Source organism: Euprymna scolopes, chromosome 5 (genome assembly GCF_053919585.1).
Source record: "Euprymna scolopes isolate OS-2025 chromosome 5, ASM5391958v1, whole genome shotgun sequence".
Classification (NCBI taxonomy): Eukaryota; Metazoa; Mollusca; class Cephalopoda; order Sepiida; family Sepiolidae; genus Euprymna; species Euprymna scolopes.
Genome location: NC_136486.1, coordinates 174480652 through 174501150, shown reverse-complemented (window position 1 = coordinate 174501150; position 20499 = coordinate 174480652). Strand labels below are relative to the sequence as shown.

General features: G+C 33.3%; 1 protein-coding gene and 1 pseudogene across 1 annotated transcript in view; one reads left to right on the top strand and one right to left on the bottom strand.

The window, feature by feature from the left end:
- Positions 1 to 20499, top strand: part of LOC145277041 (coiled-coil domain-containing protein 81-like) — a 142396-nt gene that overhangs the window by 103430 nt on the left and 18467 nt on the right. Inside the window, exon 11 of the mRNA XM_080128675.1 lies at positions 17658 to 17743. Within this exon, the coding sequence (XP_079984801.1) occupies positions 17658 to 17743 (86 nt within the window). The remainder of the gene's footprint in view (positions 1 to 17657; positions 17744 to 20499) is intronic.
- On the bottom strand, positions 6455 to 6572 carry LOC145277134 (5S ribosomal RNA; annotated as a pseudogene).

Below are 20499 nucleotides of genomic sequence, written 5' to 3'. Positions count from 1 at the left end.
GCATTCGGATTTGTTGGTGCAGTTGCACTTGTTCTTGTTGGTGTTGTTTGTATTTTAATCTTTGTTAAGTATTTTTTTGTTATGTTTCTTGATTATTTGTTCTAGGTTTTCTGTGCAACTGTAACTGAGTTTAATTGTTTTTGTTGAAGATTTTGTGTAGTACGTGGTTGGGCGGGAAGTGGTTGTTTATTAGTTGGAAGAATTTAGTGCCAAGTTTTGTTTTGACCATTGTATTTAAGTGGGGGTTGAACCAAATTATTTTCCTAGTTCGATTTCTCTTGTTTGGGGTATTGGGTGGATTAGGTTTAATGTAATTAAAGGTGGTGTTTGGGTGACAACTTTCCTTAAGTGCATTTTTGTAGAAGGGTTTGTGTTTGTTAAAAATTTCGAGTTTGGAGGAATTGGTGCTAAGTCTTTTTTCGATAGATATGGCGATGTATTTAATGATATGTTTTGGGTGGTTTGATAGTGGGTGTATATAGAGTGGGTAAGTATTGTCTTTGGTGTAGGGTTCGTATGTGTTATTTGAGAGGTTGAGAGTTATATCGAGAAAGTTGACGGTTTTTATGTGGGATTTGATGTCTAGTTTTAGGCTTATTCTGTTCATTTCTTTAGTTAGGGTTTTCTTTATTTTTTCACATTTAAGTTTTCAACTGTTATAAGGCCATCATCTCTATATAGTCCTATGTTTTTGTTATTTATAGTGTTAGTTAGATTGTATACAATGAAGAGACCGACAAGGTAAGTTGCTTCTGCTGAGTCAAATGATCCGGATTTGTTCTTTTTAGTCCATTAGGTGCCTTGGCTAATTAGGACGGTTTTTCTAGACTTTTTTATAATGTCCATTTCAGATGGTTGTAGGTCGGAGAGTAGAGAGGCAAATTCCAAGGCTTCGTCAAACAGTTCTTTTGATATGGAAGGATAGTAGCTTCATATATATATATATATATATATATATATATATATATATATATATATATATATATATATATATATATATGAGCAAACAGTTAATAAAATATGTTAAAAAACACTTTGAAATGAGTTAAAAACATATTTAATCTGAAAAGGAAACACTAGATAAATGGATAGTCCTTAATCCGCAGAGTTTCGAATAAATACTTTCCTTCTCATCATTATTTTGCTAATTCCTACCCTCTGATGAGAAGAAAAGTATTTCTTCGAAACTCTGCGGATTAAGGACTATCCATTTATCTAGTGTTTCCTTTTCAGATTAAATATGTTTTTAACTCATTTCAAAGTATTTTTAAAAATATTTTATTAACTGTTTGCTCATATTATAAGCTCTATTTCCTATTTGGTTTTATCGAGCTTTTACATCTGGCTGAGATAATTTTATAAATATTAATTCTTTAATATTTATAATATACTACTTTAATTTTACCATCTTGGATCATTTTGGTAAATTTAATTGTAATTTTTATTATGTATATATATATATATATATATATATATATATATATATATATATATATATGTATATATATACATATATAGATATATCGCAAAAACAAAAACAAATAACATATATGTATATCGCGATATATCTGAACAGTCAGCGAGGTGGACGAGGGGTAAGGGTTTAGGCTTCTTACTATGTAGTCCCGATTTCGAATCTCACTCTGATGAGTCGTAGACGACGAAACACGTATATATATATATGTATATATATATGTATATATATATGTATATATATATGTATATATATATGTATATATATATATATATGTATATAGCCAGTAGAGTTTAGTTTCCTAGAAGTACATCCAATGAAACAACATGTGTCTACTAAAGAGTGCTCAATGAGTGAACAGAGCAGGTATATTAAAGGTACTCAGTGACCATAGGAAATGTTTTTAATTTACAGACTGCAAGACAAAAATACTAAATTCTCAAGTGTCTTATGCCATAAAAACCAAAAGATGGGATGGATAGAGAGAAAGGGAAATGAAAAAGAAGATGTTTATTATCTTCAAAGACTTCACTTGTCCTCTCACCGCTTTATGACTCCCACCCAGGTTACATTCTAACTTTACAAACGAAATAGGAAAATTTTTTTGATTGAAATATCAGTTTTCGACTGTAATTCTTGGCCTGAAGACGTAGTCCCCCAACGCGGGTGATTACAGAAACATGTATGCACATATGTAGCCATTAATGTTTTTATAAATAAATTTAATATATATATATATATATATATATATATATATATATATATATATATATATATATATATATATATATATATATACGAGTCTGTTGGTTAGAATGGAAAGGGATTCCGCCAACAACACGCGTGGATATATATATATATATATATATATATATATATATATATATATATATATATATATATATATATATATATATATATAAAGGAACTCCACGTGTGTGTGCGTGTGTTTTATAATGGAAACTTTGCACCCCTCTAACACTAACAATGGTTAACTAGTTCTGAGAGACGCCGACGAAAAGAAAGATACGTTAATGTATAGATTAAAAAGTAGGAAAACTACTCAATCATCCAAACTGCTATATTTTAATTATCTTGGTTTTAGGTGTCGTGTTGATGGTGTGAGGAGACTACAAGAAAAGTGACCACGGCTTGCGTGTGTTCACTGTATGAAAAACAGTGGTCCTTTGTTTGACTGTGCCAGAAGCGTGGCTGGAAATACACAGCTAACATCGGTCGGAGGTAGAGTAAGCTAGACCGAAAAGGAAAATAGCAGGAGATTCAGTCTAAATGAAACAATACAGTGGTCAGTGGTCAGTGGGTAACAACTGACCAAAGAAAAATAATAAAAAAGATCTGACCTTTTTCTTAGCCTAGTGGAGTATGGAAACTCTAATGATCTACATATCGAAGGCAAAAGAAGATAGGATAAGGGGGTGTAGAAAATGTACACACATTTTAGAAAAATGTACAAACATTTTTGAAAAAAAAACGGGGAGAAGGACTGACAGATATTGGCATGACAATACCGAAGATGTACTAGTCGGCGATTATGCCAATCAGTATTAAATTTATAAAAATACAATGTCAGAAAGAATGTTATCTTAGCGAAATTGATATTTACAGATAAAATTATTTATATAAGAGGTTTTAATAGAAAAGAGTGTAAAACACATACAATAATTTAAAAATAGGTTTGACCTCCACAATCTAACGTAGTCTTACGTAAAGATTACTTAAAGTGACATGGATTTTACGGTGTAGTTTGGAAAACACGTATTATGTTTTTAGACAAGGGTCGTGAGTGAGAGAGACCAGACCGAGTTGGAGTCGAGAAAGGGATAGAGACGATCTTCAGATCGTCGTGGCTCCAAATATAGAGGATCAGAAATGGCGATAGTCAGAATCAGCGTTGCAACTTTCCAATGGGGAAATATCAGTAAATAAAGTTGCTGAAAAGACAACCCGACATTTGTTGCGTTGTAACTGTCCAATGGGAAAACATCAGTAAATAATGTTGTTCAAAAGACAACCCGAAATTTGTTGATTCATTGGGATGAATCTTGTTTGCAGCTTTCTGTCAAACAAAAACAAAGACAGACCAGGTATGTTTCTCCGATTGGCCTGATGTTAAAACTCCAGAGAACTGTTATTTGTTTTTTTCTGTTGTAAATGCCATATATCCATTATAAACTGTATTTGTTAATATATCAACACTGTCAGAAGTATTATACACGCATCAATTCAACAAACGATTGAAAAACTAGATTAGACGAACACACGTATATACATATGTCATGCAGATGACCGTGACACAAATATACAAATGTATATACATTCATTAGAAGAACATTTTGTACCACTAAGCGATACACGAATTTAGATGTCGAAAATAATAATATACCAAAAAATTACAAAAACTCATCGAGTAGAAAGTTATTTATAGTTCAACGTAATTTTTACATAAAATTTGGTAAAATCGTATTTTTCTTAGATGTTATAATATCGTCGGTGAAGAGTTCATACACACTGGACATAACTCGGACGAATATTTTTCGATTACTTGTTTATGACGATTAACATCTCAATCTTATAGACTTTTTTTTAAAACCACAATAGCAACTCTACTTGATGTATTTTTGTAATTTTTTGGATATATTACTATTTTCGACACGACAGTTAAGTACGTAATATTTTTTTTGTTTAAAACGACATATTTTAAAAATCGATCTATCTTAACAAGCACCATTGTTGTTTATTTGATAAATTTTGTTGGATATTAGAATTTATAAATAGAATGCATAAAATAATGCAAATTACAAAAATAAAAAATCGCATTCCTCTTGGTTATGGTGGGTTGCCACTGCACCACATCTGGTCAGGTGCGTCGACGTCACCATAATATGAGATGAGGTCTGTGATCGTCTTCATTCTATGTGCATCATTCTCCTATAGGGGTTGATGCACAGATTCCACAATAAGGGTTAACCCGATAAGAGGTTGATGGTGATGTGTAACCGTGGTAATGAGGCTGGAACAAAAAGTCTCTTTTATCTGAATCAGTCGACAATGCTGTGTTATTAGTAATTAATAGCCATTATTATTTCGGTAAACATTTCTTGGTGTAACCAACGTCTTATATACGACATAAAAATACTTATGTACGACAAAAAATACTTATGCATGTCATAAAAATACTTATGTACGACATAAAAAAACACTGGAATCTTAAAAAGATCTCCATCATTACAATAAAGCTAGAACATCATATCATCATCGCATACTTCGTCTCAATTTTCTCATTGTGTTTCGTTTTTGTTTTGTACTGACAAAGAATACATTGCAGACCAGTAAGTGTTATCATATCATTTACAAATTTATGTAAGTATTTGTTCATCTTACGTCTATTGTTGCCATCTCTTTATCTCGATATGATTTCTTTCTGTTTGTGTTTCACAAATTTACTTGTCACCAAAATATTGGATGATGAAGATATTGTTGACATTGTCTTTATACACGGCATAATCACGTTGGTACATACGTTCCAATTAGATCACCAAAGTTAAGCAATATTGAAGCTAGTCAGTATTAAAATGGGTGATCATTTGGGAATACCAGGTGCTGTGTATACTCTCTGTTTGTTTCGGCATTGTTTCCAGTCATCTTGGACGTCTCCTTGCCACTGGACTGGAGCAGTACTGATTTAGGAGAGATGGTGTTCAGGATTGTACAATACTTGCCTCACAATTACACATGCAGTAACCCTTACAAGGGATATCCAGTGTCTCTCAAAACCAAACGGAGGCTGTGATACCTTTCTTAACTTTGCAAACATCTTTGATTTTGTCAGTCATTGAGTACTTCTATACCTTTGCATTCGGGACACAGCAAATTTTCTGGATGAAGTCATCCGAAGCGCTCCAGGGTGAATAGCAAACCACAAGTACAACTAATTACTTCTATATAATCTTAGCATCTATGGCTACCATGAATATGGATGATAAAGTTTTCAGGAAAGTAGAAAGTGGATGTTGGGTTTACTTTCAGCAGTTGCATAACTCCTGCTTCCCTTTTTTTATCCTTTAGTCCTCACACTCCATGAGCGATGTTTCTGACAAAAACAGAAAACTTGTTGTTTTTTGAGTCCGAATCTATTCCAGCAAATACTTATTGTTGGTAAGTTTTTGACCTTGAAGTATTATTTTTTAGCTCCTTACATCAAGTGGCTTCATGGCTTGTCTGGAGCGATTCCCCCCCCCAAAAAAAAAGAAGATAAGATCCTTTATTGCTACAAATAAACAGCAGTTTGTTGTCTAAGAGATGAGTGCATGCAGTGATATTCACAATACTTCATCCTGCGTCCCATTCTGTTTCTACTCTATAGCAAGGAAGGAATTGGTAAAAATGTGCTCCTATTTTCAGATGATGACACATTAATAGTTCGCATGAGCAAAATTGACAATCTTATATCTAGTCTTCAATGTGACCGGAAATAATTCTTTGAATGGGACGTATATTGTAATGTTGATAAATGTTCTACTTCAAACTTCGCTCTTACTTTGGATGGTGACACCATTTTTCTCAATGAGGCAAACGAGACAAAAGATCTTGACACGTCGTTCAAACCATTTAAACATTATATCTAGGATTCTTCTGCAAACTCAGTCCTCGTTAGACCAGCTCCAGGTCTCTACACTCTGTCTAATATGTGATATCAAGGATGTAGAAAGAGTTTAATGATTGGATACTGGAATGATGCAGGATCTATGAAATCTGCCCAATGAAAACCGACTCAAGAAACGTAACCTTTTCTACCTTGATTCGTCCATTCAGTCTCGAAAGACGATGGATACCCTGTAAAGCTGCATGTGAAATTGTAAGGCAAGGGTTGCACAATCTCTAACTACACCTCTTCTGAATCGGTACAGTGACAAGGAGAAGTGCTAGACGACTGGAAACAATGCCGAGATAAGCAGAGAGCATATGCAGCACCTAGAATTCCCAAATGGTCACCCATTTTAGTACTGACCAAGTTCAACGTTGCTTACCTTTGGTGATCTAACGAGAACCGGTGTGTCGACGTGATTATGCCGTATATTTTCTACCTTGAATGTTAATGTTTACATGGTGATCTCATTTTGACCTAAAATCTCCTTGAAAGATTTAAATTCTCGATAATAATGATTTACGTCAGGGTCAGGTCTCCTCGCATCCTCTGATGCTCAAATAAGAACTGATTTAGTTTTTGAAGTTGTCATTTATAGGTAAGATATATTTAACATATAGTCAAATAAATAGGTTGTTAAACAAAAGGCTCTTCTGTCGGCTGAAGTTAACTTCATTTAAGCATACATGAAAATTGAACAAAATCAGGAATATATTCAAGTAAACAAGTAATTTGATACATCAGGTATAAACAGCCTTTTCATCCTCCTGATTTGAATGTAAGAATAAATGTCAGCTCCTTCTCATTAACGTTGCAATTCGTACCAACTCATTTTAGCTTAAACCATAATTCTCAACGCCTGTACTCTCTCTCTCTCTCATTTGCCAAAAATTCAACCTCTTTAATTTACCCTTCTTATGGCCTCTATTCCCCTCAGACGCAAATTAATGCCATATGTACATAAATAATCCATTTACAAACTTAAGTTGTTCTTTTCTTTTTCCTTCCTCAACTACGCCACCTAATAGACTAGACAAAGGCACTGCCACTTGCATAAGTCATTTCTTCCATTACCTTTGCTACATTGAAATAATCGATGTCTGTTCGTTGATTTTTGTGCTTTGATTTTAAATAAGATTTTCATAGTTAACCTTTTCTGCCTTGAGCGCTAACGTTTATGCGGTCATCTACAATCTCCTCTTCAATGGTCATTATGATCTACCGCAGGACGAAGTATTCATTCCTGCATCAGAAAGAGTTCTGCCAGGCATTCCCAGCATCTGCTTCACTATCGATTTCAATTGATGCAGAAGAAAGGCATATTCTCAAGCAGCATCCCTGTACATTGGAATGGATTTTCAAGAGGTGTAGTAGATGAGTTGATGAATGATGCGGTAATTCAAGGCAAAATTGGATAGGTGCTAGAACACGGCATCGTCGTCTGTGTAAATTTCTGCCCCCTCCTTTTTCAACATGGCAACTGAAGCAGGCTTGTTTTTTGTTTTGCAAATTTAGTTGAATTTTCGATGTATGAAATAAAAGAGCGACCCCCCCAATGAAATTCTATAAAACAATCGAATTATACCAAATTTCAACCACAAACGATTACTACACTACTGTCCCAATGACTACAATACAGACATTAACCTTTGTCCTCGATTGGCCTTTGTAAAAAAATAAAGTATAATTCGATTATGACGTGTAAAAAAACAGATTCTTTCATTTAACTTCTAATGTTATTTTATTAATATTAACTGAATATTTTTATTAATATTAACTGATCGCTTGCTTATCCATTTATTCATTGCGGATTACTATCCGACGTTTGGTGAGACGACAACAATTATGGAAGGCAATAATTGCTGAGGATGCAGATAGGGGATTTGGCGTTCCTATCCCGTCGCGATTAACCACCTGACGAAGGCCAGAGGAATTGTTGGCCGAAACGTTGTGAAACAACAACTAATAAAGATGAGGATGATAATGGTCCGCAAATAAATGAATAATAAATAATAAATAAATTAATAAATTAATAAATTCTACAAATTACTCATCTCAATAAGAATTCCAATTAATAAAAATAATATACCATTCGGTATGGACCCGACAATGAAAGATGAAATAACAAAGAAACAAAGATCAACCTTGATCGCCCTTCAGGGCCCATGGCGCAGTCGATAAATACGTTGAATCTCTACGGTTCTAGGTGAGCATTGTCTGAAGACAGCGGAATTCCAATGAATTAAATAATATGATCGTTTGTTTTAATGTTGTAATGTTAATAAGGCACACAATCTTTTGAATTCAATTCGAAAAGATTCTAATTTCATTATTATTAATATTTGCTATAAATATACATCGTCGTTTGCTACTTATTCTCGCTGGCTACCATTATTGTTTACAACTTATTAATATGTACATTTATATCAATGTTTACAGCAGGTGATATTTAATTTGTTTTAAATCTCAGGTTGAAATCAATGTGTGCACAAAATTATTTTCAATTTCATATTTAAAACTATTTATATTTAAGCCGTGTTTCGGTGGAAAATATTTTGAAACAAGAAGTAATTAGATTTGTACTGACATAATTGAATTCTGCATTCTGGAATGTTTACTATATGGAATAATGAATAAGCATGTAAACAGACTAATAAATATAAATAACACAAAGTTCTGTGGTAAAAAAAATCAAAAAAATCAAGAGGCAACAGTACCACACTTCCAACACTCTACAAACTCCCAACTGCACAACTGACATAACTAGTTAAATCCCAAACCGAACCCTTCTGAAAAATCAGGCTCTTCATTTATATCCAACCGGAAGCAACTCATTTGCATATTGAACAAGCATATAAAAAGGCTGCCATTTCTTTTTTGTTTTTTACTCTTCCCTCCTGTCAGCACGAGATCTTACAGACTGCCGAAAGAACAGGTTTTCCACAAATTAAATAATTTAATTACAAGGTCCACATTAATGACCAAAATATTGGTTGGCTTATTATTTCTATTAATTTATTTGTTCTGCCTTTGAAATCTGGCAGGTGATGCCGTTTTTCTCTCTTTATTACTTTTTTCGCATAGAAAAAACGTTACAAATCTATTTCTACTCTAATGTCATTTTTATGGCGAGTGCTTTAATCTATGGTTCTCCTCCCTGTAAAACATTTGCAGTAAAACACTCGTCCATCTACAACCACTGTCAACAATTTTCCTTATTTTCTATCTGGGCCTAAAACTAAACGAAAATTTCATAGCAAATTGCTTTCTTTGCTCATATGCGGAACCTAAAACCGTTGGGCTGCTCCAAGCCCAATGTAAACAAGTTCTTGTTGAGCCGTCCTCTTAAATAATCAAATTCTACCCACGTATCTCCATTACCAACACTACCTGACACTGATTAACCCATATCCTCGAGTGGCCTTTTGACTCTGATAAGCAATGACCTCTTAGTAAAAAAAAATGTAATTACATGTTGCAAAATCCCTCGTTCTGCATTCTATAAATTTAGCCGTTTTCATAACTTAGCAAAAAAAAAAAAAAAAAAGATGCTAGAAATACTCCCCATTGACACCTATGCATATCTGGGAACGTTTAACAACGTTTGCGAACACTGCCTGTAGATCTTCTTTGGTGATTCTCCTGATAGCGTTAGTAAGGTTCTCTTTTAGTTGGTCTAGATTGTAAGGATTATTTGCATAAACCTTTTGTTTTAAAGTCCCCCAAAGATAAAAATCACATGATGACAAATCTGGGGAACGTGGCAGCCATAATCATTTGCTTATTGTTCTCTCTTCCGTAAACATGTCATGAACTCATGTCAGTGATCTGTGAGATGTGTGGCATGAATTGTATTTTGTCTTGTGGTGTCAGTTGGTCGGTAAGAGAAAGATTAGAGAATCGGGCTTATTTTAAGTGGGCCTCTTTATCTGAAAAAAAATAACAGACCGGGCTACTTTTAAGTGGGCCACATCATATTAAAAAAATAGTTTTCCTTTCTTTTTAATGCTTATTTTGTAAAAATAATAGGCCTTTAGAATATTTTAAATCTTGTGTAGCACTATGGGCGATAAAATTGTTTGATCCCAACAGATTATCCAAACAAAAGTCGATTACTTAGACAGCTGGAATCATGTTGCATAGACGACACGTAGCAGTAGATTTATTTGTCTCTTCTTTTTCATCATCTTTTTAATAATAGCTGCTTCAAAAGTTATTAACTAATGATAGCACATTCATTTGGGGGTTTAATACTTATTTCAGGTTTTTATTTTTCATTTAAACATTTAGTACTAAATGTTTCCCCCGTTATAAACAGGCAAAAGTTATACCCCATTGACTTAGTATGAATGCTTTATGCCAAATTGGTGATTGAATATGATTAAACTCGTACTCATTTTTGCATTAAATAATAATCTCTATTAATACCTATTAATTTCTAACTGTGCATTGATGGGATACCATAACACTTAGTTCGCTGCACCTTATAACAAAGTTTAATACAAAATTTCTATCAAATTGGCCTAGTAGTTTCAGAAAGAAGTGGAATGGATAGACAGACAGACAGACAGACAGACAGACAGACTAAGAGAAATATGATATAAAAGTATCAATATACAATATACGTGCATAACACTCCTAAGTCAATAGGATCAAAAGAGGATTTCCCCAAAGTAAAAACGCCCTCTTCTGTGATTGGATTTCATTCATCTTATTCAATCCTCTCATAACATTATATATCATCCAACTGACAATCTCATTTAGCTTTGGAAAATGATGACTTATTTGTATAAAAAGAGGAAGGTGTTAATAGTGACTTTCTGTCTTTGAATGGAATTTTCCACTACTCTAACCTTATGTGGAAAATACGATTTTTCACATTAATTTTTGCACCAATATATAATCTTACATTTCTACCATTAGCAACCATGTCTTTATGCCTGAATCGTAGCTTTATTCTTTCTAACTACAAAATTATTCATCGAACAGAAATGAGTCTTCTTCTTCTTCTTCTTCTTCTTCTTCTTCTTCTTCTTCTTCTTCTTCTTCTTCTTAACATCTGCTTCACATATTAGTTTGTGTTCCAAACTAGTTCTATTTACCTCTCTTTCTCTCAAGTCCATTTTATCACTTTTTGTGTTAGCCTTTCCCATGCCAACTAGACCTGCTAAACATGGGAGGAGCGCATGTTTTTTTTTGTTTTTTTTTTACAACAAACGTGTACTTGTTCATCCATAAGTTATCACCGATGTTTCATCGACAAACACAATCAGTTCAATAAACGTCTCTTTGTTTTACAAACGTGTCTGGTCTTCATTCTTGGTCGTGACGTTTTTCATGTGGCTGTTTCTTGCGATGTCTAATGGCTGTCGATCGGCGGTTTCACACAAGACGAATAAAATCCATGCATGGAACACAAGAAGACCTGTTGAAGGTTTCAAAAGTTTTATTGAGGAGACAGATTCGTTCACAAGGGAAGAGACCAAAAATTTATTCTTTATAAAAGATAAACTAAAGTTAAATTCTTTTTATTTAATTATTTCGACCATTATCCTCATCTTCTAGTTGTTATTTTCTGGACGTTTTGGCCAATTATTCCTCTGGCCTTCATCAGGTTAACTGCGACGGGATCCCACCCAAAGCTGGTCAGAGGATTAGTTGATCAAACCATGGTGAGATGACAACGGCTATTGAAAGCAGCAATTGCTGTAGATTCGCCGTTCCTGCCGCAGTTAACCTGACGAAGGCCAGAGGAATAATTGGTCGAAACGAAGTAGAAAACAACAACTAAAAGATGAGGATAAAAGACCAAATAATTAAATAAAAAAATATACAACTTACTCATTTCCAAAATAATTCCAAACTGATTCAATAATATTAAATTCTTCTAACTTAATTTTCTCACTTAATTAAAAACTTGTCAATAATTGGACAGTTGCTAGGGAAATTTGTCTTAGATTTCTACATCGTGTGAGAATGTCTTATCTCTCGGCTTCTCTGATGCAAACTGCCTTGTAAACTCTATGTTTAACACATGACACAATTTCCATCTAACAAACTGACATCTGATTTTAGCATATTTTGTCTAGAGATCTAACCTCTGAATCTTTGTATCAATCATGCCAGGTGCACTGGGTTCATCTACGCTTGATGCCAGGTTATCCCAAGATGTACTCAATGTAAGTCATACTTAAATTCATACTAGTCAACATAATCTCTACCTGTTGGCATAAGGTCCCAATATATAACATATATTCTTAGAATACTGATACCATATCCTTATCTGGAGAGAGTATTGTAGAGATACATTAGTTTAAAAACTAATCTGTCAAATAGCTTCACGCACAGCGAACACAAAGACACAATTTGTAAAAAAGGAAGAATAAGCAATTATTACCATTTTAATCTCACCTATGACAGACAGGCGTCGATACTAACTTCTGTTTAAATATCTTTTCCTTCTTGTGTTTCTTTTTCTTTTTCTACTTTCCCGCTGTGACACATGACAGTGATGGATGGTATGCCACGCACTCCAAGTTTGGTTTACACACGCAAATCAACACTGTAATGAAACAAACTTTCGTGTACTTATCCAGCCTTACCGAGGTATGCTAAGCATTGCAAAATCATGAACAAAATTCATGAATTACGTCGGTAACAACATTAAACTTAATTAATCTCAATCCACACATGATCGCCAGAGATCAACAAACAGACACGTACGCAATACACACATGCTCTTATACGTTTTCTAACAAAAAGTATTGTTGGTCTAAAAAACGCGTATAGATGTTTTCTACTTTCTTTAAATAAATTCTACAGATTGTACGTATATTAACTCGGCATCTATGTTCTTTAATTTATAAGTTGTTAGAACACATAATGCTACTGCAACAACTCTTTCTTGCCTCGACTACAACATTGAATTTGTAATCTAGTAGGAAATGATTTTCCTGTCACACAGAAATGGTGTTTCCCAACTCTGATATTATTTCCATGGCAGGTGATCGGCTAAAATCCAATCTCTTGTTCATTTTTGTAAAACATTCACAGCAAGAACTCGTTTTCTACCACAAACTTTGTTTTCTTCTCTATATCATTAGCATCAGATGAAATGTCTACTACATTCCTTCTTTGTCGACACTTACAGTCTGTCAAATGCATTACTGTGGTACTTTTTTTTTTTACAAAGAAGTCACCACTTATCAAGGCCTAGAGGCCATTCGAGGATAAAGGTTAATGAGTGTACAATAGTCAATTTGTATGTTGCATAGCATACTTTCAGATACAAGAGGAAATATGGGGGCGGAGGGAGGTTGGCGACTTTTGTCGCATAGCGTAGAATAAGTTCTCAGCAAAGAGTTTGGCTTTGTCCGATGCTGACAAGATTACCTCATGTCCATTGATGATGTTTGGGATAGAACGCACGCTTCTGTTAAGAACCCTGTTTGTTATTTGCCAAGCCGCTGCTCAGCTACTTTGGACAACGGACTGAGCATACAACTCTCTCGCATTCTTTATTACTTTTTTACAGTGGTTGCTGGCAGTCCTGAAAGCGGCTTTAGTCTCAATACATCTATTATGTTGGAAGCAATGGAAAAAGTGATTTCTGTGCGCAATGATAGCAGCACATTCTGAAGAAACAACGGCTGTTAAGTTTTTGCTGGAATTTTTTAAGGGTATGAAGTCTATATCTACAATTAACCATTTCGTTAGGTCTGATACTATCGAGGACACATTCTTTTTAAACATCGAATACAAAGATAGATCCGATATAAATGTACGGAAGCTATCTCAGTCAGCCATAGAGTATCAATATACGGTAAGATGGAGAGGTACGTTTGAGGACATTACATTTCGTTTTTATCTTAACTGATACAACCGAGTGCTTGGAAGATCCCAGTAGAGAGAGAATGGAGAATTAACATAGCTCAGGGCAAGTTGTGATAAAACGTCTAGGAGACTTGCATACTGACAATCATTTTGCGTGGTGCCACCACATGGTGGTGGTGGGGCTGTGTGTCAGTTTTATTATTATTTTATTATTTTTATTATTATTTTTATTATCATTATTTACTCACTAGGAGTAGTCACACAGGTTATCATCAAAGATTTCTCTGTGAGAACAACTTGTGGTATTCTCTGGAGTTCGAGTGAAAACAAGTCTCCCCAGATTATTATTATCATTACTAGCATGGGTACCTAGCGTTGCCTGGGTTGACATGAAGGTCTGCTTGAAACACATGGGTATACTAATTATTTTCATCATGGGCAACGTGGATACCCCCACAACAAAAATAAAAGAACGGATGAAAATACGTAAATGTAATCGCCCCCAAAAAAGAAGTATGTGATATCCTCTCCACCAGATATTTCGGCAGAATGGCTACAAAGAGAGTCAACTATTCTCCGGATATTCAGCACTGGAAATACCCTCCCCTCCATGGAAAAGATAATTAAAAATAAATCATTACAACTTTTGTTTCAATAAAAATAGCAGCGAATGCCTGTGCAATCGTAAAAAAAAAAGAAAAAAAAAAGATCCACCAAAAATTTATTCAAAAACAATTAAATGACATTTTTCGTCATTTTATATTTCTAATGTAATCACCCCCCCAATTGAATTTGTCCTATTTTGGGGTTTGTTCTTTTTAAAAAAATTGTTAGGTGAAAGTACATAATGGTTTCATAAAAATTAATTACATTTATCGTTATTTTATGTTTCAAATGTAATTCCGGCACCCCCCACCACAAAAAAACTAAAACATTTTGTATTTATTATGTTTTATCCCCCCCCTCGATCGCCAAACTTGAAAAAATGTTAAAGATGACATGTCTAGTTGAACGCTTTGTGGCCAAAAAGTGGGTTCTCATTTTATGTTAAATTTATATAGAAAAGTTATTCCCCACGCTATAATGTTAATTTTTTTTTTTTCAAAATTTTTTCTCCATATTATTTATAAAAACTGCTTAAACGTATTAGGCCACAAAAAAAAAAAAAACAGGTCTTATTTTTTTTGGTCAATGTCAAGTTTCTTTCCAACTACTCCCAAAACTTTAAAATGACGACTTTTATTGGTTTTCGGTGGTGCTGAAAATGAATATTACGTTTAAATTTGGGTCAGATAAGTAGTTTTCGTGATATGAAGGAATTACTTTTTCAAAAAGTGGGGGAAGACTTTCCTATATAAATTTAACATAAAATGAGCACCCACTTTCTTGTCACCTAGTAATTTCTTCATATCATAAAACAAATTTAACTGTGATATTCGTTTTCAGCACCCCCGAAAATTGGCGCTGTTTTTTCTTACTAAGAGATGCGTTCATTTTTTCATCTCATAATTCAGGACGCTAATTATGCTGTTAGTAAGTTTACAAAAGCATACTTTTGTTTTTCATTCTTTTTTCATTATACAACTTGTATAGTTGTGAACAGGTGCCTCTGCAGTTAAACATTTCACAAAAATTCTGCTTAGATTAGGAGGTGGTTAAGTAAACTACAGAAGCACCTGGTAAAATCTATACAAATTCTATAATTGAATACTCACCTAAAAAAAAAAATGAAAAACAAAAATATATTTTTGTAAACCGCTTGTGTAAGCTTAATGACAGCATTATTTATGTCCTAAATTATGAAAAATAAACGAATCTCTTAGTAAAAAAAACAGCGCTGGTTTTCGATGGTGCTGAAAACGAATATCATAGTTAAATTTGTTTTATGATATGAAGAAATTATTAGGTGGTTCGAAAGTGGGTGCCCATTTTACGTTAAATTTATATAGGAAAGTGATCTCCCACTTTTTAAAAAAGTAATTTTTCACATCATGAAAACTACTTATCTGCCCCAAATTTAAATGTGATATTTTTAGCACAATCGAAAACCATTAAAAGTCGTCATTTTCAAGTTTTCTGAGGAGTTGGAAAGAAACGACATTGACCATTTTTTTCTAGGGGTTAAACGACGCTGGATCACGCCGTAAAAATTGACTATTTTTAATTTAAGATATTAAATAAATTATAAAGAAAATGTTTTTCGCAGGCAATTAAACACACTTGCTGTGGTATAATTATTATAATAAATCCTGGGCAACACCGATTAAATTTTATAAACAAAAAACAAAAAGAGCAGAGGATGATGGATTTTGTTCACATGTGTCTTGTGAGGATGCAAGTAAATGAGGACATTAGTTTTAATTATTTTTCTCTAACAAATAAAAAAGGTTACTTAAAAAGTAAGAATAAGTGAAAAAAATTCCTCCGAATTAAAATAAAAAAAACTAATTCAGCTTAGAATAATATTTCGAAATGAAAACAAAATCAGGAAATATTTAATGACGTGCTTCGTTTAAAACAATTTTTCAACTAAGCTATCACAGTTATTTCCCCTTTTGGTTTTCTGGTTTTTGTTTTGAAAATAAAACGGTTTTAGATTTCAGATAAAATAAATTAAATCAAACATAACTTGAAATTTAAATAAACTAAATAATTAAAATTTTTTAAATTAGTACAGTTGAAACAAAGCTATTATGTCGAATAAGTAATGTCATCGAGGTAATTATTTAAATAGATTGCATTTAATGTGATATGTTAATGACCGTAACTCAGTAATGAAAAAGTGGTTTACAGAATGCTATATATTGAAAGTCCGTATACAATATAATGTCTCCTTTGACAGAAGTATCCTAATATGGGCATTAATATTTCTTGACCAGGAGAGGTGTACACACATATGGCCTTTATATTTCTTTGGTCATTGGTAGTTATACACACGCACACGAACGCTACTACTTTATATATATATATATATATATATATATATATATATATATATATATATAGATTATTATTATTATAAGGTTTAATAATAATAATAAAAATAATAATAACAATAGGGAAGGATTGAAACTGTACACCACACAGCATTGATAAAAACAGCTGAAACAATTATGAGTGCAGAAATCAACTTACATAACCAGGTAACCCTGATGAAATGAGGTAGGAATAGAAAAAATAATATAGAAAGACCATCACACGAGGTTAAGGGAACTGAAACTGTTAGAAATCTCATAATCGGAGATTCCCCATTAAATAGTCATGCAAGGTCAAGGAGGATGGAGAGGCCGGGGAAGGAGAACACCATACAGACCTCCACTGAAAGAGCACAGAGAGTACTAAAATCTTGGGGAGTCTTATTTACACATAAATTCCAGAGAATGCGGCAGTCATTGTTGGCAAGAAATCAATGGTAAACGGCTGTTGTAATAATGCTAAATGATTTTGAATGGTTACTGAAAGAAGCAGAGAGTTCTGTAAATCTATGGAAACTTGTTGTCACTCAGATTCCAATAAACACTACTTATCAGTCAGCAATAACTGATAATGCCTCCTAGTGAGTAAATAATAATAATAGATGTGCTTTCATTTTGTGCTTGAGTATGTAGATAAAAAGATATTTACTTGAATAGAAACGATTTTTATTATTTTGATTTCTGAATGGTTGATTGGTTGTATTTGAAGATTGAATTGAATGCAGCCAAGCGTCAACACCAACAAGAAGAAGAACATTTTCTCGGCAAAACCGAACAGAAGAAATTGGCTGAAGAGTAAGTTTTTTTTTTTTTTTACCTATTTAAACAAAAGATGTTTGTATTGAAAGATTCAGTGCTTCTTTACAATAGAAATGCCATGAATAATAAAAAAAAAAAACATCTGGTTCCTTTATTTTTGTTTTAGATAGACCAATTTCAGATGTGGGTATTTTAATAGTTAGAAACTCTATAACGTTTCTGACTTTTTGAGATGAGGATTGGTTATTCGTATTATTTGGATTCATCGGATTACTGTTCTCATCTTGAGTGTCATTTTCACAACGTTTCTTGAAGGTTGAAGATTCAATTCTCAGTGTAGGTGACTGAAAAATACAATTGCAAATTACTTAGGACCTCTATCCAGTCATGGCTGACGGAACAAGGGCATGTTACCCCCGGGAAGTAAATAAGGGGTTCCCTTCGAAATTCCGCCCAAATTCCCAATTTTGGCAGAAATATTACTGAGTTCGACGAGATACACCTGAAGAAGGTCGAAGGTTCATCAATCGAAACGTTGTTACGTACTTATGTGCTATGTTGAAATTAATATAAATTCCAAAAATTATGAAAAATAATTACAAATAAAAATAGAATTTATCGAATTATGAAGTTTTATGGTATGTTTTAATTTTCAAGAGTTGTGCGATAGGTGTATCAGAATTTTTGTAGGAATTTTTGACACCCCTAACAGGAAACTGCGAATAAAATATAAAAATCTCGTAATTTCTCTGTTAAAAGTGGGTTCTTTATTTTCTTTATGGATTATACTTCCAAAATAAACTATTAAAGTTGTTTTAAAAGTAATAGAAATATATTTTTTTTAAAACAGTAATTAATTTTCCGAACTCAATATTTTTCAATTTTTAAACTTTAAAAATCTATCCAAATTTTTCTATTAATTCTATTTTTACGATATTTTCAGGGTCAATGTGAAATTTTATGTTCTTTCCAATAAACCGAATATAATATTTTAGACAAACGTTTTTTTTTTAATTCACGCCCCCCCCATTTTCAAGTGTCTATTAAAAAGTAAATAATTAATTTACTTACCGAAAAGTAAATAATTATTTTACTCACAAATTGACGAGAAAAGGTCAATAAATAATATATTCAAATTAAAAGAAAAAAAAAACGTAGTGTTTTTTAGAATTTTACCTGTAAAGTTTGAAGTTTAAAACCTTTTTTATTAAACCACGTTATTTATTTTGATTTATTTTTTTTAATGGAACCTTGGTCCTTGCTCCTTTAATTGAAAAAAAATTAGGGCTTGAATTACATTTTTCGAGGAGTTATAAGCTTGGAAAGACAGAGGGTCGAATAATTCACGCCTCCCATTATGAAATGTCTATTAAAAAGTAAATAATTAATTTATGTACCAAAGTAATATCACAAATTGAAAAAAAAAGGTCAATAAATAATATATTCAAATTTAAAACAAAAAAAAAGAACTGTTTTTTAGAAATTTACCTGTAAAGTCCGAAGTTTAAAACCTTTTTTAAAAAAACCACGTTGTTTTTTTTTTGTTTTTTTTAATGAAACCTTGGTCCTTGCTCCTTTAATTCTGGAATTATTCACTATTTTCACGAAATTTCTGACACACCTAGTTGTGCGACGAATTCAGTATTACAAGCCGACTTATTTCCTTTGAATTAAATTGACTTAAATTAAAGGTCCACCATTTTTAAACACAACATCTGAAAATGTAACTGTGAATGATTTTTTTTAATACATCTAGCACATTTTTTAATTGATCAGCTTTGTAATTTTTGTAATTTATGCTAATTTCACCATGACACGCAAATACATAATAATGTTTTCACCGGATTGCGTTGATTTAAACGGTCCCACTTTGTCAACTAAGGTTCAACCCCTGTCCCATCGCCGCAATGTTGTATCTCTGTACAGGTTTTATAAGAGACTCGTTGCACTTGTGCCTCCTCGACATATCTATCCTGGAAAAACACGCTTAGCAACAAAATCACACTCCTTCACTGTTGAGGTCCCTAGATGTTAGAAAGCTGGCGCTGTTTTACAATCGTTCACTATGTACAGGGAGACAACTCTCTTTTACTAAGAGATCGTTCAGTTTTTTCATTTCATAATTTAGGACGTTCGATGCTGTGGCGACTTATTTATTTATTTATTTTTTACTGTAACAAAACTTATAATATTAATGACACCAACATCTCCTTTTTAACATTACAAAAAATGAAAATACGACGATAGTTGTAGAGAAATTGTAAACGCAGCTTTAAAAGTTTCATCATTGTTTTATTTTTTTATTTTTTATTTAATTTGCACCCCAAACAAGGCACAGTGCCACTTTGAAGCAGGGGGCTACTATCAGGGACTTAATTAGCAGGGTCATTATGAAGGGAGATGAGTAGAAAGATGTTTGTTCACATTACACTTGAACTTCTGCATATCATTACAGTTGGGAAAGCAGAATCCTGGAAGGGAGTTCCAAAGACCCGCAGTTCTGGGGAAGAAACTATTGGAGTAAAAGGCTTTCTTGCACCTAGGGATCTCTACTGTAAAGGGGTGAGACTTGGTAGCTTGTCGGGTTTGTCGGGGGTAGTTACGTCGGGGAGGTACAAGTGTTTGCAGTTCGTCAGAGCATTCACCATTAAAGTATTTGTAGAACAGGCAGAGGGATGCAACATCTCGTCGATGGGACAGAGGCTGAAGCCTAGATGATAGTTTAGGACCTATCAGGTTGGCGACTCTCTTTTGAACCCTGTCCAGGAGCGAGAGACAAGCAGCAGATGCAC